Source organism: Nicotiana tomentosiformis, chromosome 2 (assembly GCF_000390325.3).
Source record: "Nicotiana tomentosiformis chromosome 2, ASM39032v3, whole genome shotgun sequence".
NCBI lineage: Eukaryota > Viridiplantae > Streptophyta > Magnoliopsida > Solanales > Solanaceae > Nicotiana > Nicotiana tomentosiformis.
Genome location: NC_090813.1, coordinates 121,607,862 through 121,634,251, shown reverse-complemented (window position 1 = coordinate 121,634,251; position 26,390 = coordinate 121,607,862). Strand labels below are relative to the sequence as shown.

The window sequence follows — 26,390 nt, the reverse complement described above, 5'->3', positions numbered from 1 at the left end:
ATTGTGTAATTTTTATTTTATGCCAAGTAAAATCATTTAGCGAATTTTACAATTAATATCATATAATACCAAACTGAAAAATAAATGGTTCAATGTTTAAAGAAAAAAGAAGAGGTATTATCACTTTTATTCCGCGCCAGAAATTACTTACATTCGATAGTCAAAAAAGTATATAATATTTGTATATAAAATAAAAGATTGTATATATATACAAAATATATGTATTTTCGACTATTATTCTGAGAGCGATTATATAAAGCTAATTTTCTCAAAAAAGAATAATGGAATCTTTCTACGTTAAGGGACCCCCTTTCATTTATATTTTATAGAATCCCTACAAGTTGAGGGTAGTGGGGGCCGTGGATTCTAGATGTCAAGTAGTACACGCGCTGGTGGATTCAGACAGCGGATTTTGGTCCTTTGCACCAATCCGAGAACGCGTGATTTTCACGAAGAACACTGTCACTGTTGTGAACTTATAATGCTGACTCACCTGCCTAATAATTTGTCCATCCTCTCTCTCTTTTTTTTTTTCTTTTTCCCTTTCTTTTCTTATTTTATGAAATTTGCCGTAAATAGAAAAGGGATGGAAGATAAAAAGGAGCTTCTTGCAGCATTAGTATTTTGTATTTGAGTAAGTAAATGAATGCAACCATCAAATTATAACTTTGATACTAAAACAAATTTTATGCTAACTTGATTCACCTTTAATGAGTTCTTCTTATCTAAATAATTATGTTAGACTATATAAATAAAACAAAAACCCATATAAACTGAAAACAAATAATTATACTTTTACATATTTTTTGTTAAAAAATAAAAAGGAAATTATGGCCGTGTGATCTGAAACACAGAGTAAAAGCGTGTTTACCATTTTACTGCGTTACACTAGCAATAAATGTATTTGATTAAGCTAAAAGCTCGATATTTTTTTAGAAGACAGGAATCTTAGTGATGTGGCTTTAGAATATTCATAAAAACAAGATAAGATTCCATTCATATAAAAGGGCTCTTTGTCACCTGTTTTTATCTAGTATTCCTTCAGGCATACATGGTCAAAGTTTAAATGACATGACCTTCTTTAAGATAAACATTGTATTAAGATTATTAAAACGGATTTGAAATTTTAGATTAGCAAGTACATAAGTCATGATTTGAAACTTATGAGTTCAGAGTTTTAATCCTTTTAAGTTACTGAATTTTAGATTAATAATTTTCACACATTTAATGAATTTCTTGAGACAAATACAGAGTTGGACCAAATTACTAAGTTTGGACGAACTTATTGTCTCCACCCCTGAGTATAGAGTGTAAGTATAAAGTATTATAGATCTACTATTCACAATGTGAATGTAACTTAGTATAAATGTACATATTTTTATAACTTTACACTAATATATCAATTAGGTATGTCTGCACCCACAATAGCAAAAGGTACATTCATGGATTAACTTCAGTGCCTTAGCAACCTACTGGACCATAATTAAGATCCGAAAACCATAGTAAGAATAACACATGATTTGCGAGTAAAAAACAAAGAAATATCAAGAGAATGCTTATAGCATTAAATAAGCAAGTGTAGATAGTGATAATTTTGTCTTTTATTCCACTAAATAGCAATAATTACACCATGTAGAGATATGCATCGTGGCAAAATATCATCCACAGAGTTGACTTATCCATAAGTCACGAGGACTAAATAAAAGCCCTTGTTTTTTTTTTTTGGTAAAGAATAAAACCCCTTGTTACAAAAGAGACATTCACCTTATGTCTTGGATTTAGAGAATCAATGCTTCTGAAATATTTCAATGCATCTTTTGGCCCACTTTATTTTATCCTTATGAAAGGATCATTTCTGTTGTAGAAAAAAGAAGTGTTCTGCATTTATCTGAAAATTAGAAATGCACTCGATTTGTGAAAAACCTACTAATTCTTATGGAGAAGAACGATTGAATACCAGCCTTGTAAGTTGTAACCTTCACTTCTCACTTGTCTTTTCAGACTTGAGTTTATAAAATTTTCAGAATTGTAATCCTCTAGTTTCAGATGAGAATGGTAACAAATAAAGTGATGTTTATTATATGTATAAGAACCTACTAACGTTGGTAAGTTTTGAACTTGGAAATAGCCACGTGCTTAACACTGAACATTTTCACTTGCTTCTGTCTATTAGGTCTATATGATTAAATTTATAATGTCAAGCTTCTCTGTGAAACTCGCCTCTGATCAATTACACCTCTTCGACTTGACAAGCAGTAACTGACGACAAAGTCTCACGTTGTGCATAACTAATCATGGTATGTAAATTCTTAAGACGCTATAAAGCTTAGGAAATTTACAATTCTTGATGCCTGGATCACTAAAGTAGTTTGTATACATTCTATAAGTGATGAGGAAATAAAACTGAACAGTGTGATTTGTGTATATGTTGCCTCTATTTGTCATCAAAGACGAGCAGTCTGCACACAAGGCTGAGTTATATCAGCACCAGCCATTGGCCTCCAAAATCTTGAGTTGAGACGCCTCCAACATAACCACCAGAGATCTATTTCGACGAGAAGATCTGCACAATGTGCAGTTTGGTTAAGCCAGCTCCTGGGCATTAAAGACGATACCTGATTCATGATAGAACTTACCAGAACCTAAATCACGAATATCCCCAGTTTCATGAAGGCCCTTGTCAATTGTCACCACTTAGTATTACACCTCGTGAAGCCTCTTAGCATTTTCAACTGTTTCAGTGTAGAAATACAATCTCCACAGTGTTGCTTTGTCCTACAATAACCCATTGAGAACTTAGGAAACTAGTCACTTAGAAAAATTAAGCACATCATTGGATTTATATTTACCTCTTTTTCTAAATCAACATGCACCTCACTGCAAGACTCTACTTGCTTACCACGGCATAAAATCTCGACAACACGATCAAGATTTCTAGGTGGAAGGTCCCGTATCAGCCGCCGAAGGTGTTGTTTCTCAGGTAAGGTCATTAACCTGCCAAGGGTAATCGGATTCCCCATACCAAAAGTTAATCTGACAAGCAACAAGCCACATCGAGACCTCATGTAATAAACACCTAATTAATTAATTAACCAATTCTGCATCAATGCTAAATTAATAGCCTGTTTGGCCAAGCTGTAAGAATCAGCATATTTTGAGAAGTGCTTTTTGCCAAAAGCGCTTTTTGCAAAAGTACTTTTGGCAAGAAGTAGTTTGTGTTTGGCTAATTTATTTGAAAAACACTTATGCGCAGCAATTAGTGTTTGGCCAAGCTTTTAAAAACTGCTTCTAAGTGTATTTTTCTCAAAAGTGCTTTTGGGAAGAAGTTACTTTTTTCCTCTAAAAGCTTGGCCAAACACTTCAACTTAGGAAAAAAGAACACTTTTTTGAAAAAAATAAACAGGCTATAATTAGGATCTGTCATGTGCCAAATTAAACACTACACCCCGCAGGATCAAAATACAGACCTTCAATTTACAGGACTGTTGCTCTACCACTGAACTGTAGGGCCAAAGACATCTACCAGATATTCTACTACTGTCTTCTAAAGGGAATTCCACATCATTCAGATTTCTAATTATGCCATTCTTCTTCTGGACACAAATTTAACATCGCTTCAAGGGTGTGCAAGGAATTAACACCAAACGCAGCAACTAACAGGACATAACAGCGCATCTAATTTAACGAGGCCAAATACGACAAAATCAGATACATTCAGGCACTCACGCGCATGTAACCTTATACACGCACACGCACACTTCGTTTTTACACTATATCAGTCACTGAAAACCAATAAAACACTTTTTCTCGAATTTTTGTTTTTTTCTTTCAGATGTATAGCGGAATTCTTTATCAGAAAGAATATACAAAACATAAATAGAAAAGAATAAATTGGATACTTCCACAGTAAATATTTATGAGAAAACATTACTTTTGTTTGATAATGGTTATGAGAAAAACACAACTTCCAATCTCATTCATTCTACCCATACCCTAAATTGTAAAGAAAGAATAGACCTTACTACTTAATTTAGACAAAGTACAAAATTCTCATACCTTTCACCCAGATATTTTACTCTCTTTCTTAGTCTTAAAGGCTACGTTGAAGGAGTTCAACAATGTTAAAGAACAGATATATTATAATCTATGAAGTATGAAATGGATCAAAAATGTTCATTTGTGTCCTTTGTTCGATAGTTGTTACAGATTTTTACCAGAATAAGACCATACAAAAGTTAAGGGCAAGAAGAAGTAAATTCATGCCCCTTGCTTTTGAAAACTGTCTTGCACCTACACAACGTACAACTGAAATAGTGGTCAACTAAGGGAAAATTCAAAAGTTAGGTCTCCTTTCGATTAGAATATAACTAATATGTGAAACCAAGATGTGGTTCGGAATGTTGATAAAATACCACACTGCAACAATTAACTCACTATAGAACATGCTTAAAGCGGACATTAGCAACATCTTCAGACTGTTACATACTATCTCCATTTTCAATCTTTTCTCATAGTATTCATTCCCGAGAAAGAAGACCGCTCTCCTGAAAGGGACAATTACCATATTGAAAAAGCAAAATTAACATGTAATGGCTCAATCTTCCAACTTTTGTTTTAACATATCCCAGTGGAATTAAACACAACATCACATTCAAACTTTCTTTTCTTAAACATTAGGCAAAGTCAGCAAGGTCAATCAATTTGGGTATGGCAGGAATACTTAATATTTGGTCAAACCAATTGATAATCACATTTGGGCTGGATAAACCCAGGTAAAGTGCAAGAGACACCTCGAACTGGATAAGATCCCAACAACCCAATATCCGAGCACCCTATAGGACCATAAGGGAAACATACCAACCCTGTTTGTTATGGTTTTACAAAACGAAACTGCCAAATTATCATAACATTTATCCCAAATGAATATCTCAGGTGTTCCCTCTGTAACCAAATAACAAGCATTATTTAACACAAATTCTAACCTTCCTTTGAATCTTCTAAGATATTTAGGTTTTGGAGGCAAAGCTCATCCAAATTGTTAAAATTCAGCTCCCTAGAGTTCTTATACGCCAAACAGGGGAAAAAACAATAACAAAATGAAACAAATTTTCAAATGAGAACTTCCAAATCATCGTCTATCAAATATTACTAGCATACAAGGACTAGCAAAATATACTGAAATGGGAACAGCAAATAATCAAATTTCCCAATATGTCGACAAATACCTGCAATTTGACATAACAATATCAAGAAGTTCTTCAAGCTTCTCCTCCATGTATCCAAGCTGCATATTGTCAAACCACAATTTAGACATAGCTAACAATCTACTAAAATCAGTAAAATTCCTGATAGAGTGACTCAAGCTCTTAACCAATTTACCGTATCTAAAAGTTCATCGCAATGCTTCTTCATCACACTCTCAACCTTTGCGCTATCATTTTTTAGCAGAAACTGCAAATCATTGTGGACCTGGAAAACGGGAAGGGGGTGATGAAGCATTTCTTTGCAACTACATCAATTCAACATTCTAAGCAAAAGGATAGTGAACATGGTAGTTCAAGGCGAATAATTAAAGCTTTATCCTCATCCAGAAAAATTTCCACCTGAAAAGAGAAGAGAGAGAAAGAAGAAAAGAAGGCGAGCCTAGAAACATGCACCAGAGAGAAAGAGAGATGGATCTTACATCCCAGTCTTCAGGAGCTGCTCCAACATTTGAACCCAATTCATTTTGGTCCATCTTTGCAAGGGATCTTTTAACCTGTTCTCCTTCAACTTTTTGAACATCATCACTCGACATTCCTCCAGATGGCAATATATTCAGGTCCTCTCTTTCTGAATCCTGCATATCCTGTCAAATGTCTCAAAATACATTTCTATAAATAAAGCTAAAATATGGGGTGAGACCGATAGAGGCAGTGAATTGATTCACCCTAGCCGAATGAAGGAAGACCCTCATGTCAGTTCGGGGGCAGTAAAAAATTCGCATCCCCCCACCACACAAGGAAAACGAAGTCTTAACACAATACAAATTTTTGCCCAGCATTATAGCCGATGAAGTTCAGGTTGGGGCATTTTTCTATTATGCTAACTTATCAACTGCTTTATTATCTTCCTTTCCCTACCCATATTATTCTACTTTTACCAGTTACTTCTCGCTCGAGGGATGAAATGGAGACTCGCTTCTGGCGTTTTGTGTGACAAGAAGGTGCCATCAAAACTTAAAGGTAAGTTCTATAGAGTGGTGGTCAGACCGACTATGTTATATGGGGCTGAGTGTTAGCCTGTCAAGATTGCCCATATCCAGAAGATGAAGGTAGCAGAGATGAGGATGTTGAGATGGATGTGCGGGCACACCAGGTTAAATAGGATCAGGAATGAGGTCATTCGCGACAAGGTGGGTGTGGCCCCCATTGAGGACAAAATGCGGGAAGCGAGGCTTAGGTGGTTTGGACATGTGAAAAGGAGCACAGATGCCCCGGTGAGGAGGTGTGAGAGGTTGACATTGGAGGGCCTACGGAGAGGTAGAGGTAGGCCGAAGAAGAAGTGGGGAGAGGTGATTAGGGATGACACGACGCAGCTTCAGCCTACCGAGGACATGACCCTTGATAGGAAGGTGCGGAGGTCGAGTATTAGGGTAGTAGGATAGGTGGTAGATTGTTCATACCAATAGGTTTAGTACGCACTCTCGCATTCTGTTGGTAGTAGGTTTCTACGAATACTCGTCATTTTCTTTCATTTTGATCATCTTATTATTATGTTGTTTCTATGCTACTTTTACATGGTTTTTTGGTATTGTCCCTCATTGTCTATCTGTTTAATTAATGTGGTGCTTATGTTTTTCTGAGTCGGGGGTCTATTGGAAACAATCCCTCTACCTTCACAAGGTATGGGTAAGGTCTGCATACACACTACCCTTCCCAAATCCCACGATGTGGGATACTACCGGGTATGTTGTTGTTATTGTTGTTTAAGTGATGATACACTGGTTAAAAAAATCCAAAAAAACTAGGTATCTTATTATTTTAAATCTTAAAACAAATATTCGTTCGATAATGATAGTAACAGTGATAATGTTGTATCTAAATCAAACTCAAGATTAGCATGTCAAATTTTGAATTTAACTGTAACAGATGATCTTAAATCCTTTGAGAACATAATTAGAAAAGCTAGAAATTCAATTGCTCATGTTGTTAACTTTATTTCAAGCCCGACAAAGGCCGAATTTAAATGTGTGGAAAACTTTCACAATATACAATTCGGTAAATTACATTATTAAATGTGTGGAGAACTTTCACACATGTACTTTAAAAATTTTAGTACTTACTATCCTACAAATACTATTTCAGATTATTTAACTTAAATTGCTGCTATATTTCATGAATAAAAGGAAAATCCTTTCGCAAATGCTAAGCAAAGAAAGAAAAATTTGAAAAGAATCTTATTCCAATTACACCTATTTTTGAAGTTGCTTTATTAAATCCTATTTTAAAATAAGGATAAGTTAAACAATTAAAAGATTTGGTTATCTACATTTGGATATAGAAATTGTTGTTATCCCAAATGCGAAAACAACCGAGGCAATTTTATATGTACGTATGCTATTGCAATGTTCGGCTATTATCATGAATAAGTAGGGAATGTTAGACCAATGATTCCTACTCCAACTTCTTCTAAGATTTTAGGTAACTCTCGGTATTTGGAATATGTTTAAATCTCAATCAAGTTATGGCCCACTTTAACGAGCTTACTTTTTCTTTGCAACAGGATTTGGCAACGAAGGAAGATTGCAATGACATTTTGAAATGGTGGAAGAGAAAATGCTAATCCACCACGGCTTGGAATGTGCTCAATGTTCATGTCTCAACTATGGCATCTACAGTGCTTTTTACCCAAGGAAAGATGCAACTTAGTGAGCAATGAAACAGACTCACTGGACAAACTTTGGACGACTAAATTAAGTCGAACAACTCATACTCACAACACGAGTTTCAATATCCAAAGTTGACGACATTTGTGCTTCCGTGGATTATGAGTAATTCTTGTAAGTAACAAAATTACTCTTGTAAACTTGTAAGTTACATTTAAAATCTCAATATCTTTGTAATTAATTGAAATTTAATAAATTTTGAGGTACAATTTTCGCATTTTCGCATCCAATGCCACAATTTTTATATTTTACAAATGTTTAACTTTAAATTTAAATTTTAAAAATTACATAAAAGATTATTATAATTATTGGCCCGTCAGAAGCCCAGTTTAAGCCCGGACCTGCCATGCCTAACCCATTTAATAAGGGGCCTGGGTGAACTGCTTTCCGCTTTACAAGAATAATCCGGCCCGTGATGGCATGTTTAAAGTGAGCTTGAATCAGCAGCCTCCACTTAATGGGCGAGGTTCAGTCTGAATCAACCAACTTAACATGTATAATTAAGCTTCAAACCACTCTCTCCCAGATAAATTTGTTAAGGCAGTGTAAAGAAGTTACTCAATTTACAGCTTACAAATATTTACAGCTAAAAGAAATATCAATTTAACCCCTCTGCTTGTTTTTACCAAAATTATAGAAAAGAAAAACAAATCTAGACAAATCTTTTTTTATAACCAAGAAATCTTCAAAAATCAGCTGGTGCACAGCCCGAAACTTGATGAATATTGGGTTTGCCTCTTTACCCTTCTTCACTTAAATATCAGGCTCTAAGTTTGTGACAGAGTTTGAACTCGTGGCGTACATCTAATTCACACATCATGTTTTGCACTCTTACCACTAAACCAAAGTCCCAAGGGCAAATCTCAACAAACTATTTTGGCCTTCATTTATAAAAAGACTCTTAATATAGGAACGCTTATGAATCACTTTATTAAAGCAACTACAATATTCTCTACACGTAACCTGCAATGTTAAGCCTAAATTTCTCAAATTTCTTTTAGAAATCTCACTCCTTATTTTCTCTTTTCTTTTTTCCTTTTTACTTTCAAAGATCAAACTGAAGCTTCCAAAAGATAGCAAGTTCTAAATAAAACATGAAACACTTACTGTGAAAGGGGATGCTTTGAGCTTCTTCTGAGGACGGCTCCCTTGATCCGAGTCGGATACAGCACCTGATACAGCTAATAAACTTTCTTTATACCTTAGGCATGATCGCAACTGACATATGGAAAATATGGGATCCAGAATCTGCATTAAAATATCCAGTGTGAAAATTATATTATATAATACAGATATTACTAAGACAGCTGGTCTTCAATCATTCTTTGCATATTCTTTGCTTAGAAATGGTCATAAAATTCATACAATAGCACATCTAACATTTATCTTTCGCAACTGTTTCATCTTTATGAGAAAAGAGGAGAACCATTGACTGGAAAGCAATGACCACTTCCCACGATTATAATGGCACAGGCACAGGCACACAGGCAAAGGCACAGAACAACTTCTTACCACATAGACATGCCCACAATAAAAGGACCAATATATAATAAAACCATAAAAGTAACACCCCTTTCAGAAATAGCCAAGTATTGGGAGAACTTTGTTTGATGTGCAATGTAGGTGAAGGTAAAAGCGGGTAGTATGTACCTCGTCCACTTCCCGTGAAAGGGCAACAATACTTTGCCGAAGCAACAACTTCAATCTCTCTGTTCTAAAATCCGAAACATGAGATCCAAAACAATCAGAAAATAAGGAAGCAGACCCACCGGTGTAACTAAACTCCTTGGCGTTATACGTACTCATACTACTATTCTTTTCTTCGACAGCACTATTTACTTCTTCACATTTCTCAAATATCTGCTCTGAGAATGGCAGAAAATCTCCATCCTGAGAAAGTAACTCTGCCACCTCAGATGCAAAAAGCCCAAAGTAATCTGGTCCTTTTCTGTTGCACTCAGTCGAAGCACCCCAACCCATTTAAGATACCTAATAGCTTCAACGCCAACTTCTGCAATGAATTACTACTAGATCAGTCGCAGTAGCATTCACCGAAGTATTACTGCAAAGCAAAAACAAAGCCAGGTTGACTGATAAGCTGCCAGAGTAGCATAGAGGGAGCTCTTCTCCATTCAGAAGATAAGAGTAGCCAACACAAATATAAACTAGGGACGTAATTATAAACTACCTGTTGAAATTCAAAGGTATTAGTGAAGTTATATGTGTCTTAATTCATAATAAGTCTACATTCAACTCGAAGAATTATCGAATAACATTAAATCTTCCATATTTGATTTAAAATAGTCACTTACCTTATTGTATAGAAGATAGTTACTAATAAAAAAATGAGTTTGAGCCTAACTCAACCGCAAAAAATAGCTCATGAGGAGAAGATTGTCCAAGATCATATAAAAAGACCAAATAACCTACTCACAATTGATGTAGGATCTTACATCCCCCTCTCTCCTCCTCCTCTTCCCCACCAGCCCAAGACTGAATATTTGGAGCGTTGACAGTATAATATGAGAGCTCAATATCGGGTACTTTGTGATGGATCTAGCTATGATACCACTTGTTGGAATCGAAATAACCAAGTGTCATGCGGAAATTATTAAAGCAAATCTTGGACGATAATAAATAAGACAACAAAGAGAAATATACCAAAAGAAACAAAACAATTTAACATGATCTGGTCAATTGAACTATATATAAGCAATTCACTAATATCAAAGAGAGTACAAAAATACCGAGAGAATAATCCACCAGATTCACTCTCAAAAAGGTTTATGTTCTCCCCCTAAACAACCTCTCTTAAAGACTATAGTGAATGATCTAAAGTGAGAAGGAAAGATCCTAAATTTATAGAAGTCCAAAACCTTTTCCTCCAAAAAAGAGGATTAGCCAAATATGAAAGATTTATAATTTCCTTTTAGGAAAACTAAAACTAATTATAGTAAATGTTTTTCTCTTACTTCAAAACAAGTAAAATTCAAATATGGTAAAAAAGAAAAATCAACGTAAACACCCTTATCTTGAATTTTCTAACAAAATAAAGTTGATTCGCTTTCTTCACATAACCTTTAACATATGACTACTGCTTGCCATGTTTAAAAATAAGGTCAAAAATAGGTATGGGTTAAAAATATTTATATTTTTATTTTCATAGATGCATCAACAAGAATGTCGAAAATATGAGAAAATTATCTTCATATGGAGTAGTACAACAACAACAACATACCCAGTCTGGTCCCACAAGTGGAGTTGTTTCCGATAGATCCTTGGCTCAAGAAAAGCATTTTCAAAAGGTTTGAAAAATATAAGAGTAAAAAAGCTAAGATGAAAATATTGACAGCAAAAATAGTAATGATAACCAAAGTAAATGAAACAATAGTAGTAATAAAATTGAAAAATAAGATAAAAATAAAATAATAATAATAATTTTTTTTTTTATAAGGTAATAAATTTCATTAATAAGGGCCGAAACAAGCATGTATACAAGTAGTATACCCAAAAAGTAGAAAACCTTACAAAAGACATAGTTTTCTACGAATAGCACCCAATCTTTCATACAAATAGGAACCCCATGGGTGCACCAAAAATAAATAAGGGAAAAGAGGTTACTCCTCAAGCGAATAAGATCTATTTCTACTCCATCAAAAGCTCTCCTATTACTCTCATTCCAAATAACTCACATGAGTAATGGAGCAACATTCCATGCCTTGCGTCCTCCTCCGTTTTCTGAAGGCCCAACTAAGCATAGTGTCTTTCACCGTGCCCGACATCACCCACTCAGTACCAAACCACCTAAAATTTTCCCTCACAAATAGGAAGCTATCCGGCAATCTAAAAGAAGGTGATTCACATCTTCTCCCAATTCTTTGCACATGAAGCACCAACTACCACAAGTGATCTTCCTCTTCCTCAAATTCTCCGCCGTCAATCTCACCCCTCTTGTAGTTAGCCAAGTGAAGAAACACACCTTTCTCGGCACCCTGGAAATCCATACCGGATTATGTGGGAAGACCGGCTCCTCCTTATTTAGAAGCTTCTCATAGTAAGGCCTAACAAAAAAAATCCATTTTCCCCGGCACCCCATCTCTATGCATCATGTCTATCTTGTGAAATTTTTGATTGTGAAGCCATCCGAGCAAGTTTTGAAATTCTTCCACCTCCCAATCTTGCAAGTTCCTTCTAAACTTGACATCATATTGCACTTCTTCTCCTTGAAGACTCCACAACTGTTGGATAGGCATCTTCTTTTGATTCTCAAAGTGTTTTTCCCGCACCACCTATGCTCCCAAAAACTAATCTGCCTCCAATAATAACAACAACAATATTGCTAAAGGAGAAGAGAGCAAACAAGGTGCTCTAAACTAGGACCATGCTCCCCCACAAAAAAGAGAGAAAGCGCTCGACTACCTACAAACCTTTTATCCTAATCTTCAACCTCCATGTTCTCCTATCTAGGGTCATGTCCCCGATGAGTTGAAGATGTACCATATCATGTCTAATCACCTCTCCCCAATTCTACCTCAGTCTACCCCTATCTTTCCTTAGACCTATCACTATCAACCTCTCGCACCTCTTCACTGGGGCATCTGTTTTCCTCCTCTTCACATGCTCGAACCATCTTAGTCTCGCTTCCCGCATCTTGTCTGCCACAGAGGCCACTCCTACTTTGCCCGTATATCTTCATTCCTAATCTTATATCTCCTAATATGCTCACGCATCCATCTAAACATCCTCATTTATGCTACTTTCATCTTCTAAACATGTGAAAACTTGATTGGCCAACACTCTGCCTCATACAACATAGTCGGTCTAACAATCACTGTATAGAACTTACCTTTAAGTCTTGGTGGCACATTCTTATCACATAGGACACCAGATGCGAGCCTCCATTTTATCTATCTCGTTTCAATACAATGTGTGACCTTATCGACAATCTCCCTATTTCCTCGAATTACTGACCCGAGATGCTTAAAGCTTCCTCTCTTAGGGATGAATTGCGTATCAATCCTCACTTTCACATTCGCCTCATGTGATGCATCACTGAACTTGCACGCCATGTACTCTATTTTAGTCTTGCTCAACCTGAAACCTTTACTACCCAAGGTCTGTCTCCAAACGTCCAGTTTCTCGTTAACTCCACCACTTTGATCAAATTTCCCCAAAGAAATCTTCATTACCATCAAATTAGTTACAGGTAAAACTACACTCGCCATGAACCTGTCTTCAACCTCACTTTGATACCATAATTAAATGAATCTTGAGATTACATAAACCACAAAATCTAGCTCATAAGGTAATGAATGCCCAAAACAATATAAAGAGATTAAATAACCCACTCACAACCGATATGGGACCAGACCCTCCCTCCCCCCATCCAAAACCATACGAATACTGCATGGTCAATATGATATGGGGCCCAACATCGGAAAAACCAAAAGTTGAGATGGATCTGGCTCTGATACTTGATACCACTTGTTGGGATCGAAATAACTAGATCTTATGCGCAAGCTAACAAAATAAACCTTAGACGACGATAAATAAGACAACAAAAAGAAATATACCAAAAGAGACATAATAATTAACATGATTTGGTTAATTGATCCACATATGAGCAATTCACTAATATAAAGAAAGTACAAAATACCGATAAAATAACCTCATAAATTTCACGCTTAAAAAGGTTTACATCTATAAATTGTTTTTTTAAGGAATTGGCAATTGTATTATAAATAGCACCAGAAGGTGCACGCAAAAGTATTTATATATCAATAGCACAAGTATGTCCCATCTCTTCTTAGAGGGAACTTATCATTTCCTACTACTAAAATTCTTTTTACACCAAAAATACTATAACAATAATCAATTTATCTTGATCTTCTGAATAGAACTTTCTTTGTATTCAAAACACCTCTCATTACTCTCCTTCAAGATGGACCTTATACAATTTACATTTATAAATTGTTATGTGTTTATCCTGATTTTCTTATCATATTTGAATTTTACTTTTCTCTTCTCGTCTTCTCCGTCTTCTTGAGCCGAGGGTCTATCGGAAACAATCTCTCTACTCCATCGGGATAGGGGTAAGGTCTGCGTATACACTACTCTCCCCAGACCCCACTTGTGGGATTTGACTGGGTCGTTGTTGTTGTTTGTATTTGAATTTTACTTTCTCACAAAGGACGGACAAATATTAACCAAAATTGGTTTGGCTTCTTCAAAAAAAGGAAAATATAAATATACCATATTTGGCTAATCCTTAGAAGGAAAAGGTCTTGAACTTCTATAAAATAAAGATCATTCCTTATCACTTTATCATCCACAATGTAAACCTTAAGAGAGTCTTGTCTATGGGGAGAACGTAAATCTTTTTATGAGCTACATTGTACATAACGTGAAACTCTTATATAAGGAGCTTCTTTTGTACCTTGTCAATAATCAATTAAACAAACTATTTTGGCACTACTTTCCCCTAAGTTGCTCGGATACGGGTACGGGTATCCGACACGGGTGCGGATCTAGAGGTCGGATCCTTCGAGATGTAAATTCTAAGATTCGGGGATATGGATCCTAGTACGGATACAGATGCGGGGATCCGGCTAAAAATAATTCAAAAATATAAAAATATCTCTAAATTATGAGAAATTTTGTGGAATAATTACGTATAGCATGTAAAGTGTGGATATCTTTTTTATTTTCAAGTTGTAAATAAGCAAAGGATTGATTTCCTAGATAAAATATGCGATTTTCTTCAAATATACCCTAGTTTTGGTTTTGATTTCGAGAATAAGTTGTATCTCGTCTCGAATTTTTTTGTCCGCGGTGGTCAAAGCACCCAAAATTATTTGACCAGATCCGGTACGAATCTCATACCCACACCCATACTAGTGTCGTGTCAACACAGGTGCGGCACCTAAACCGCCGTGTCGGAGCAACTTAGACTTTCCCATAAGGTTAGAACTTCTACGATTTTAGTAGACTCAAGTAGCTTCCATTTATTTGACAAATTCCCTTATGCCATCTAGTCCGCCAAAGTTTTTCTTCTTTCATTATATTCTTATGTTTTTTCGGTGATATTCTAGTTGCACCGCTCTTTTTTTCAATGACATTCTCGATGACACAACCCGATTTTCGATTAACCGACAATGTAGTTTCCTGTTATCGCTATTCTATCATTTCTCAAGTACTATGTACGACTACTCCTAATCCTACCTACATTTTCTTAAGTTATCATCGCACCATCCCATTATGCCTTTGTTACAAATTTATCCACAGTCAAAATACCTAAGATTGTGGCAGAAGCAATGGCTCGTCCAGGTTATCATTAAGCTTTGGTTGAAGAGATGCGGGCCCGCAGGATAATAACACTTGAGATAATTCCTTTACCACACGAAAAAACAATAGTGGGATATCCTTCGGTATTTACTGTCAAGATAGGACCGACAAGCCAAGTTGATCGTCTTAAAGCTAGATTGGTGTTCGAGGGATATACTCGGATTTATGGAGTAGATTATGGTGATACATTTCTCCGGTGGGCAAGATTGCATTAATCTGCCTCTATATCTCTGTGGAAGTTATATTGGCCTCTTTATTAATAGGAAACAAAATGTTTTCCTTCACGGTGAACTTATTGAGGATGTTTATATGAAGCAACTACCTTGGTTTGTGGCAGCCATTCTCATTAGTCTCTTTATCAATTGGACATCAAAGATGTCTTCCTTCATGGTGAACTCACTGAGGATGATGCTCAGGTGAGTCAAGCTCTGCTTGGTATGTCATTTAAGGCGCGCGGTATATGATTTAAAACAATCTCTAAGAGTTTGGCAGATTCAGTTATGCCATTAAGTGAAGCATAAAAGAGGGAAAAGACATTAAAGGCTTGGTTCTTTGAGCATCCTCGGAATTTATAATATCAGCTAACCTATTTAATACATATATATCTACCAAATCATATAAAGTCATGCACAAATCTTAACATTAATTTCTATCCACCTAAAAACTATACAAAGTGATAACGTTCTTAACAGTCCCAACCATATACAGACATATATATTGCGCATCCAAAAATTCTTGGTGCGATATGGTGCTACAGACACATATATTGTGCATCCAAAAATTCTTAAATAAGATATATTAGGTTCATGGCCCAAAACTAATTGCAACGGAAAATATTTCTGATAATTTATCGGTCCGAGACGAACTAGCATTGCTGTATGCAAAATGGCATGACCCCAAACAGAAGTGGGCAACCTCATTTTCATGAGTAACGGTCTTGCTGTCAATTGTAGACGTTTAATCAAAGATTCTGCAAGGCCATTTTGAGTGTGAACATGAGCTACAAGATTTTCCACTTTTATCTCAATTGATAAGCAATAATCATTAATGTAACGACCCAACCGGTTGTTTTGAGTGTTGTAACCCCGTTTTCCCATTTACTACTTATTCTATGCTAAATTGTTATTATGTGAATTGCCGGGTAGTTGGTTTGGTTCCGGGATTGTTTCAGAATGAGTTGAGACACTTAATCTCAAGGTTGGGAGCTTAAGTTGAAAAGGTTGACCGCACGTTGACTTACGTGTAAATGGCTCCGAAATGGAGTTCTGATGTTCCAATAACTTCGTTGGGTGATTTTAGACTTAAGAGTGTGTCCGGATAGTGATTTGGAGGCCTGTAGTTGATTTAGGCTTGAAATGGCGAAAGTTGGGAAATTAGAAGTTTTGGAAATTGAGAAGTTTGACCAAGAGTTGACTTTGTGATTACCGGGCTCAAATTTTGGTTCCGGGAGTTGGAGTAGGTCCGTTGTGTCATTCATGACTTGTGTGCAAAATTTGAGGTCAATCGGTCTTGATTTGATAGGTTTCAACATCGATTGTAGAAGTTGGAATTTCTTAGTTTTCATTAGGCTTGAATTGGGGTGCGATTCGTGTTTTTGATGTTTGATGTGATTTGAGGCCTGTATTAAGTTCCATCGTGTTTTAGGACTTCTTGGTATGTTTGGTTGAGGTCCCGGGGGCCTCGGGTGGAGTTCGGATGGTTAACGGATCAAAGTTTGGAATTGAAGAATTGATGAAGTGCATCAGGTCTAGTGCGATCGAACCTGCGGAGTTTTGGTCGCAGAAGCAAAAGATTGGTCGCAAATGCGGTTTGGGCGAAGCTGGGCATTGGTCGCAGGTGCAAGGGATATGTCGCATCTACGAGCCCGCACATGCGCGTGTGGTTCCGCATAAGCGGAGGGTGAACTGGAAAAGGTAGTTCGCAGAAGCGAACCTTGTTGAGCATGAGCGAGCTCGCAGATGCGTGATTGGGGCCGTAGAAGTGATGGAGCAGAGTTTAAGTGAGTTCCGCAGATGCGGAGATTTGACCGCAGAAGTGGTATTGCAGAAGCAAAGAAAGTGACGCAGGTGCGAACAACACTGGGCAGAATATAGGTCGAAGGGTTTTTGTGATTCTCATCATTTTGGACATTTCAAACTTGGACTAAGGCAATTTTTTAGAGGGATTTCGAGGGGTTTATTGAGGTAAGTCACTTGTGACCATTTTTATTCAATAATATTGTTTCCTTATTGAATTTCCCACCTAGTTTGTGTGTGTTTTAGGTGCAATATTGGGAGTTTGAGGCTAGGGATTTGGAGAGTTAAATTTGGGGATTTGAGTGGTGATTTGGTATCGGAATTTGGTATATTTGGTATGGTTGGACTCGTGGTTAAATAAGATTTCGGATTTTGTGACTTTTATCGGATTCCGAGACATGGTCCCGCACCGTAGTAATTGTGATTTAGTCAATTCTATAGAACTGTGTAGCTATCTTATTTGAACATTATTACTGTACTCTATGTGTTAGAGCACTTGAGCTGTGATTTATGTTAGAAATCATGTTTTAGCTATATGCTAGTACTATTGGGACCCATAGTGGTTGTTCCTTGCTGTTGAGTTATTTGCTTAATTGCAGTTATGTACTCAGTCGCATTCATCATTTCATATCACATCTCAGTCTCCGTTATCATATATTGTCACATCTCGTATCATTTGATTTGGGCTGCTTAGCATGAGTGTTGTGAGACCGAGAGACTGGAGAGATTGATGACTGGGTGGGGTTGAGGGCCTGTTGTGAGTGATATTTATGGGATCGGACTGCACGCCGCAACAGGATTTATTGATTCATGCCAGGATTTGGCTTATTATAGCGCTTGGGCTGGATCTACCCCTCCAGAGTCTGCACACCCACAGTGAGCGCAGTTGTTATCGATTCATTTTCATTGGGCTGGATCTACCCTGGATTTATTTGCATTTGGGCTTGGATCTGCCCTGTACAGTCCTGAGTGATTGAGTGTGATGAGTGAGAATTGAGACAGTCAGGTTGGGTACTCCGAGAGTGAGTATGCGAGGCTTTCATTGTGTTGCATCGCATACGATATGCATATTGGCATATAGATATAGAGATGTCCTATTCCGTATATCATTCAGACTTGACATATTTTATCTGTTATGAGTTTAATTGCTAAACTTAGAAGCATGTCTAAATTCCTTTACCGTTAACTGCAGATTATGAATTTCTGAGATATTACAGTCATATTTTTCATAAATTTCCGTAATGTTAATTCTGTATGTGGGCTGTAATGTTCGAACTCGTCACTACTTTCGGTCCAAAGGTTAGACTTGTTACTTATTGAGTTGGTTGTACTCACGCTACACCCTACACTTCGTGTACAGATCCAGGTATTTCCGGACACGGTGGTTGCTGATTCTCAGAGTTTTTAGTCATTCGGAGATTATCGAGGTAGCTGCCTTGGCGTCCGCAGACCTTGACTCTCCTCCCTTATCCCTCAGTTTTACTTATTCAATTTTTATTTTTTTTTCTTATACAGTGTATCAGACTTGTATTTGTATAGATGCTCATGTACTCGGTGACACTTGGGTTCTGGGAAAAACTTTTGTATCGAGTTGTGACGGTTTTATCAGATTTTTACTTATTTAAACCTGCTTTAGTATATTTTAAATTTGAAAATGTCGGTATGTCTGAGTTGTCGGCTTGCCTAGTATCATGACAGGCTATATCACGATAGGTTGAGTTTTGTAATGTTACTGTCATATTTTTCATAAATTTTTCGAAAATTTCCGTAATGTTAATTCTGTATGTGGGCTGTAATGTTCGAACTCGTCACTACTTTCAATCCAAAGGTTAGACTTGTTACTTATTGAGTTGGTTGTACTCACGCTACACTCTACACTTCGTATGCAGATCCAGGTATTTCCGGACACGGTGATTGCTGATTCTCAGAGTTTTCAGTCATTCGGAGATTATCGAGGTAGTTGTCTTGGCGTCCGCAGACCTTGACTCTCCTCCCCTATCCCTCAGTTTTACTTATTCAATTTCCGTTTTTTTTCTTATACAGTGTATCAGATTTGTATTTGTATAGATGCCCATGTACTCAGTGACACTTGGGTTCTGGGAAAAACTTCTGTATCGAGTTGTGACGGTTTTATGAGATTTTTACTTATTTAAACCTGTTTTAGTATATTTTAAATTTGAAAGTGTCGGTATGTTTGAGTTGTCGGGTTGCCTAGTATCATGATAGACGATATCACGATAGGTTGAGTTTTGGGTAATGACAAGATTAGTAGATTCTTGCGAATCGGTACGGAGACGTCTGTACTTATCTTCGAGAGGCTGCCGAACCCTTAGGAAAACTTCACATTCTTGTATTCTTGTAGTGCGAATTTGTTGATTCCGGGAACTAAGCTATTCTATTCTCTCATAGATGGTGAGGACACGTGCTATCGAACCGGACGGACAGCTACCAGTACCACCGGCTAGGGCCACGAGAGGCATGGGTCGCGGTAGGGGTAGAGGTGCAGCTCGTACAGCAGCTAGAGCAACACCTGCAGATCCACCAGTTGTTCCAGGTCAGGAGCAGGTTCCAGATGTGGTTGAGCCAGTGGGGGCCAGCTCAGGCACCAGCTGTGCCCATTGTGATTCCAGGCCTTCAGGAGGCTTTAGCTCAGATATTGACAGTTTGCACTAGTCTTGCTCAGGCGGTTTCTGTTCAGACCGCGCGAGCCACTTCTCAGGTCGGGGAGGTACTCAGACTCACGCCGCCCATACTCCAGAGCAGGTGATGTAGGGACTTCAGACATCGGGGGTATTACCAGCCCAGTCGATTGCAGTTGCTCAGGCCCGGAGGGTCCCATTATGACTGATGAGGAGCAGAAGAGGCTGGAGAGCTTTCGGAGGATCAAGCCTCCATCATTGAGTCAGAGGATGCTCAGAACTTCTTGGATAGGTGCCAGCGGATTCTTTGCACGACGAGTATTCTGGAAATTAGTAGAGTCTCCTTTACTACTTTTCAGCTATTAGGGGCTGCCTTCAGATGGTAGGATGCCTACGAGAGGAGCAGACCAGTCGGTGTTGCACCACTTTCATGGCATGAGTTCTCCGTTCTCTTCTTGGAGAAGTTTGTGCCACATATCCGCATGGAGGAGCTGCGCAGACAGTTCGAGCAGCTACGTTAGTAGGGCATGTGTTTGACCCAGTATGAGATGAGATTTTCAGAGTTGACTCGTCATGCAGTTTGGTTGGTTCCCACTGAGTGGGAGAGGATTAAGAGGTTCATCGATGGCCTCCACTGTCAGTTGCGTTTTGTTATGACTCGGGATAGTGTATCGGGTGCTAGGTTCGACGAGGTGGTTGATATTGCTCGGCAACTAGATTACAGAAGAAGGTACGAGTATACTCTAGAAAACCACCAACATGATCCACATGGGCACGCATCTAAGTGAATAGCATCAAACCATCCTATTGTCAAAAAAGGTAAACATGGAAATTGAACAACATAAACTGAAATACAAAGGGGAAAAAAGTAATAAGGGGTTCCATTGTGCAAATTTATAAAATGCAATGATGCAGTAGACATGTGCCATGCAGGGAGGAAATAGACATAAAGACAACTTTTTTTTGGATACAAACTATGATAAATAACTCAAGATAATAGTGCTAACAACAACAACAACCCAATAAAATCCCACTAATGGGTCTGGGGAGGGTAGTGTGTACGCAGACCTTAACTACCGAAGGAGTAGAGAGGCTTGTTTCCGGAGGAGACGCTCGGCTCGAGAAAATAAAAAGACAAAAGGACAAAAGGAATAGTAAAAAATCAAAATCGCGAAAAATAGGTTGGTGTCGCAGAAAACGAGAATTTCTTTGAGTAAACTTAAAGAGAAAGAAGGAAACAACTCCTCAATTTCAGAGCAAAAACAGTAAACATTCAACTCAAACTGGAGAAATCGAACTCAACAAGACAGGTCTTTATACATAAAACTTAAACCGGTGATTACATTTGGAAATACCCATTAGGCAAAGAAGCAAATTTTGAACACTCAACAGCAAACTAACAGAAAGGTAGAGTGCAATATAATACCTAGTGTCTGTCTCTGACACAAATTGGGGATCGTCACAAGTAATTCCTCTTCTTTTGTCTTCTACTCGAAGCCCTAATTGAGGCGGAGAGAACAACCGACCAAGGGGAGAGAGAGTAGCTTTTGTTTGGCTTAAAGGGAGTACATCCCCTCCTACTTTGCGAGTTTGCTCCATAAACATAGTCGTCACTCTACTTTTGAGAAAAGGCCCGAAATAGTGTTTGTAATTTAACTCAAACTAATCATATTTTCTTTACATGTACCACTAATAGTCCATATTCTTTAATAAAGTGATATATAATGGTTATCATTTATTTTTTCTTATTTAGTTGGTGAGTGAAAAAAAATATTTTTCGGAAAAAAATTTCTAGCATTTGTTTAGAGAGTGAAAAATATTTTCTAAAATTTTTTTTATGCTAATTTTCTTACCTCCTCCCCCTTCTCCCAAATCCCCATATTTTCCGTGCTCCCCTTACCCCTCCTCTACCCTCACCCTAACCCCAATTACCTAACATTTTCAAAACTCTATTTTCTTCAATAATTTAATTATACTTTTAAAAATTTACACAAACTCAAAGGTACTAATGTGTTATTTTACTTTTTCTCGCAAAAACAACGTTGAAATTTGTGTTACACAACTAAAAAGAAAATACTCTTTTTTTTGGTTGAAAAAAAAGTACTCTTTCTACGACATGAAAAAAGTACTCATTTTGTTAAAATGAAAGAAAATATTTTTTCTATATCATGAAAAGAAAATATTTTTTGCTACATTATTTTGTTAAAATGAAAGAAAATATTTTTTCTACATCATAAAAAGAAGAAGAATTAACTCAAATATCCGCCTACCTAACTGCTTAAACTAGAAATAGTCGGTGGATGTATAATTTATGTATTATATATGTATAATTATATATAATAAATGTATAATATATGTATATGGCTAGAAAATGTAAACAGTAAAGAAAAGTTTGAAGAAAAAGGTGTGGAAGCTTGAAGAAAAGTTTTGAAAAATATTTTTCCCTCTCTTGAGAGGGAAAATATATTCCTCCAATTGGAGGAAAATGAGTTCATGAGAAAAATATTTTCCAAAATATTTAAGTCAACCAAACATGAGAAAATTGAAAAATATTTACCGAAAAATATTTTTTCATATCAAACATGGAGACTAAAAGTGTACCACTTTATTAAAGAATGATAACTATTAGTGCTCCATGTAAAAGAAATAAGACTAGTTTGAGTTAAAGTCCAAAGATATTGGACTATAATAATATACAGCAAGCAGTCGCGCCCGTTAATATTAATTAAATTAAATTATGATCGTATTTGTTTGAACATATTAGATCGTATTGCTTTAATAAATTTCAATTTTATCTTATTTGTCAATATGATATACTCATTAAAAAAAAAATTTTATTTGCACGCTTTCTTTTTGTAATATACGAGAAGATATATATTTTATTAATATTAAAATATTTTTTATTTTAAATTTTATTCTGTTGTTGTCAATAATATTATCTGAATTTTAATGAATAAAATCTCTATTATATTAAAGGAACTTATATAGTCAATTAGTTATTTTTTGTTATGTATTTTTATTTATTATATTATCCAAGATTTAATATAATTTTATTGTTAATAGAAATTTTTATTAGCATATTACTTTGTTTAATATTTTTGTCTACTATTTTTTTTGTAATATAATAGAAGACATATATTTTATTACTCTTGAAATACTGTGTTTATTTTAATTTTATTCTAATATTCTCAATAATATTATCTAAATTTTAATGAATAAAAGCTTTATTAAATTAAAGAGACGTGTATAGTCATTGAATAACTTTTTTGTTCTATATTTTTCTTTATTATACTTATCCAATATTTAGTATTTTTACATTGGTAATAAAAATATTTATTAGCATATTACTTTGTTTAATATTTTTGTCTACTATACTTTCTTTTTGTAATATAATAGAAGATATATATTTTAGTACTCTTTAAATATATATTTTTAAAATTTTATCCTATTATTCTCAATAATATTATCTGAATTTTAATGAATAAAATTTTTATTAAATTAAAGCGACTTATATAGTCATCGAATAACTTTTTTGTTTTGTATTTTGCTTTATTATATTATCCATATTTAGTATTATTTCATTGTTAATAGAAACTTTTATTAGCATATTACTTTATTTAAATTGTTGTATGCTACTTTCTTTTAATAATATAATAGAAGATATATATTTTTATATTTTATATTTTATTCTATTATTCTCAATAATATTTTTTGGATAAATAAACTTTGTAGATTTAAAAAGAAAACCAAAGAAATTTTGAATTGGAATTATGTTTTGTAATTTTAGTTTTTTTATTTTAAAATAATTTTAAAACTACAACTTGAAACTACCTTCCAATTTGAATGGACAATATATTTTGTTAATTTTCGTTTTTTATTATAAAATATTTTATTTTATTATTTTATAAATATTTAAATTCAAAAACAATAATCAATAACTAATTATTAACTAAATAACTAATTATTAACTACTTATGTCATGTGACGTTTTTTTATGCTACCACTTGACTTAAGGAGATGGCTTTTTCCTCTCCTTTTAATAATATATAAATATATAGAAGATTGTTCTCAGTAATATTATCTGAATTTTAATGAATAAAATCTATATTAAATTAAAGAGACTTATATAGTCATCAAATAACTTTTTGTTTTGTATTTTTCTTTATTATATTATCCATATTTAGTATTATTTCATTGTCAATAGAAACTTTTATTAGCATATTAATTTATTTAAAATTGTGTATACTACTTTCTTTTAATAATATAATTGAAGATATATACTTTTATATTTTATATTTTATTCTATTATTCTCAATAATATTTTCTGAATAAATAAACTTTGTAGTTTTAAAAAGAAAAACAAAATTATTAAGAAAAACAAAGAAATTTTGAATTAGCATTATTTTTAGTAATTTTAGTTTTTTATTTTAAAATAATTTTAAAACTCCAACTTGAAACTACCCTCCAATTTGAATGGATGGTTTTTTTTTAAATTTTTGTTTTTATTATAAAATATTTTTTTTATTATTTATAAATATTTAAATTCAAAAATAATAACCAATAACTAATTATTAACTAAATAACTAATTATTAACTACTTATGTCATGTTACTTTTTTCTAGGCTAACACTTGGTTTAAGAAGATGCCATTTTCCTCTCCTTTTAATAATATATAAATATATAGAAGATTGTTCTCAATAATATTATCTGAATTTTAATGAATAAAATCTCTATTAAATTAAAGAGACTTATATAGTCATCGAATAACTTTTTTGTTTTGTATTTTTCTTTATTATATTATCCATATTTAGTATTATTTTATTGTTAATAGAAACTTTTATTAGCATATTACTTTATTTAAATTTGTGTATGCTACTTTCTTTTAATAATATAATAAAAATATATACTTTTATATTTTATATTTTATTTTATTATTCTCAATAATATTTTCTGAATAAATAAACTTTGTAGTTTTAAAAAGAAAAACAAAAATTATTAAGAAAAACAAAGAAATTTTGAATTGGCATTATGTTTTGTAATTTAATTTTTTATTTTAAAATAATTTAAAAACTCCAACTTGAAACTACCCTCCAATTTGAATGGACGGTGTTTTTTGTTCATTTTCATTTTTTATTATAAAATAATTTATTATATAGAGTGTTTCTCCATAATTCAAGTGTTTGATTAGCACCTTCAATGTTTTCGTTAATTAGCACAACATCATCAACAAATATCATACATCATGGAACATAATCATGTTAGCTCATCCATAACGGGGATAAAGAAGTGGCACAATGCCTAGCTCAAGTGTAAACTCGATTATGGAAAACTCCTTTATATCTCATACCACTGTTTGCACACTAGTGACGTTCTTCTATGGAGTTATACATTAAATATGAATTCTTTTCTTCTCCAACACCCACCAAAGGACGTTTTTTGGTACTCCATCATATATTTTTCCTAGGTCAACAAGATACCATGTGCAGATCCTTCTTCCTCTCACAATCGACTTCTCAATCTCCTTAAAAATAGAAACACACGTTGAAGATCTTCCATAATTATAACAATTTTGTGAGGTTGGAAACCTTATTGTTCAAGATTGAACTTCAGAATTACTTTCAAGCGTGAGTTCTTTACCATAACTCTTTTCTTCTTTAAATTCTAATATCTTTGGTTCTTGCTTGTAAGATTTGTTGTTTTCATACTTCTTCTTCCTGCTACACCCTTGCTTTTCCACCGCTCTGTGGGAGCCTTCTCTTCTCACTTGAAAGATGTGATTTGAAAGAAGATAAGACGTTATATTAGTTAATCACCGCCCCTTCCTCTAATGAAATAGATCCCACCTCAGAGGGAATAATGAAAATATAAATAAATCTCTATTTGAAAGATAGTAGCATAGAAACTTTCAAAGGAATTAAACAATCTTAGACCCAAACTGAATGTATATGAAAACAATTAACAAATGAAATCAATCTTACCCAAAGAACGACAAGCAAGAACCAAAGATATAAAGATTTAAATAACAAATAACTCTAGTAATCTAGGGTTCCCACTTCATAGAAGATATCTATAAAGAACAAAGTATAGAATCCAATTTGATGAAAAACAAGAAACCCTAGTTAATCCAATCAAACAAAAAGTGGCCACTACCAAATCCAGCATAAGGGAACAATAAAATAAACGAAAACAAAATGGCTACCTTAACTTGAAAAGATTAATCTTGAGTAATACGTCGGAAAATCCTTCCTCTACTACTCTTTAGGAGTTTCACTTTTTCCTTTCCCCAATGAAATACTACCATGCGTGTCGTACGAAAGCTGAACAGTTGCCTTGTATAAATATAAAAGTTTAGTTGCTTGAAAAAAAAAAGATCTCTTTTTGTTGTTAAATTCTAAAAGTAATTTGAAATCTGAACAGGAAAAATATGGAATTTTGAACAAATCTAAGAGTCCGTTTGGACATAAA

At 34.9% G+C, this 26,390-nt stretch overlaps 1 protein-coding gene and 1 long non-coding RNA gene across 6 annotated transcripts; one reads left to right on the top strand and one right to left on the bottom strand.

Moving 5' to 3' along the window:
- Positions 1-1,740: 1,740 nt before the first annotated feature.
- On the top strand, positions 1,741-2,424 carry LOC104112595 (uncharacterized). Its single transcript, XR_690025.4, has 2 exons — positions 1,741-1,964; positions 2,174-2,424. It is a non-coding gene; the product is annotated as an uncharacterized lncRNA (long non-coding RNA).
- Positions 2,261-26,230, bottom strand: LOC104112597 (uncharacterized). Of its 5 annotated transcripts, none has more exons than XM_018776514.3 (9): positions 26,125-26,230; positions 9,578-9,989; positions 9,035-9,175; positions 5,684-5,848; positions 5,380-5,469; positions 5,226-5,284; positions 2,850-2,994; positions 2,637-2,775; positions 2,261-2,563 (listed from the first exon to the last, which is right to left on the bottom strand). In XM_018776514.3, exons 2-8 carry the CDS (start codon positions 9,905-9,907, stop codon positions 2,701-2,703), a joined length of 1,005 nt encoding a protein of 334 aa, XP_018632030.1. In that variant the 5' UTR covers positions 9,908-9,989; positions 26,125-26,230; the 3' UTR covers positions 2,261-2,563; positions 2,637-2,700. The 5 variants fall into 5 exon arrangements, with proteins under 5 accessions (XP_018632030.1, XP_070052143.1, XP_070052144.1 ...); XM_070196042.1 differs by having other exon boundaries at positions 2,643-2,775; XM_070196043.1 differs by having other exon boundaries at positions 5,684-5,839.
- Positions 26,231-26,390: the final 160 nt, after the last annotated feature.

What these genes read in the sequence shown, in the direction of transcription:
- LOC104112597 (XM_018776514.3), bottom strand. Translation starts at nt 9,907, where the DNA reads ATGGGTTGGGGTGCTTCGACTGAGTGCAACAGAAAAGGACCAGATTAC. An exon ending in ATTGTTATGTCAAATTGCAG is followed by an intron (nt 2,995 to 5,225) that starts GTATTTGTCGAC and finishes TACCCTTGGCAG; the next exon opens with GTTAATGACCTTACCTGAGA. An exon ending in ATGTTGATTTAGAAAAAGAG is followed by an intron (nt 2,776 to 2,849) that starts GTAAATATAAAT and finishes GGGTTATTGTAG; the next exon opens with GACAAAGCAACACTGTGGAG.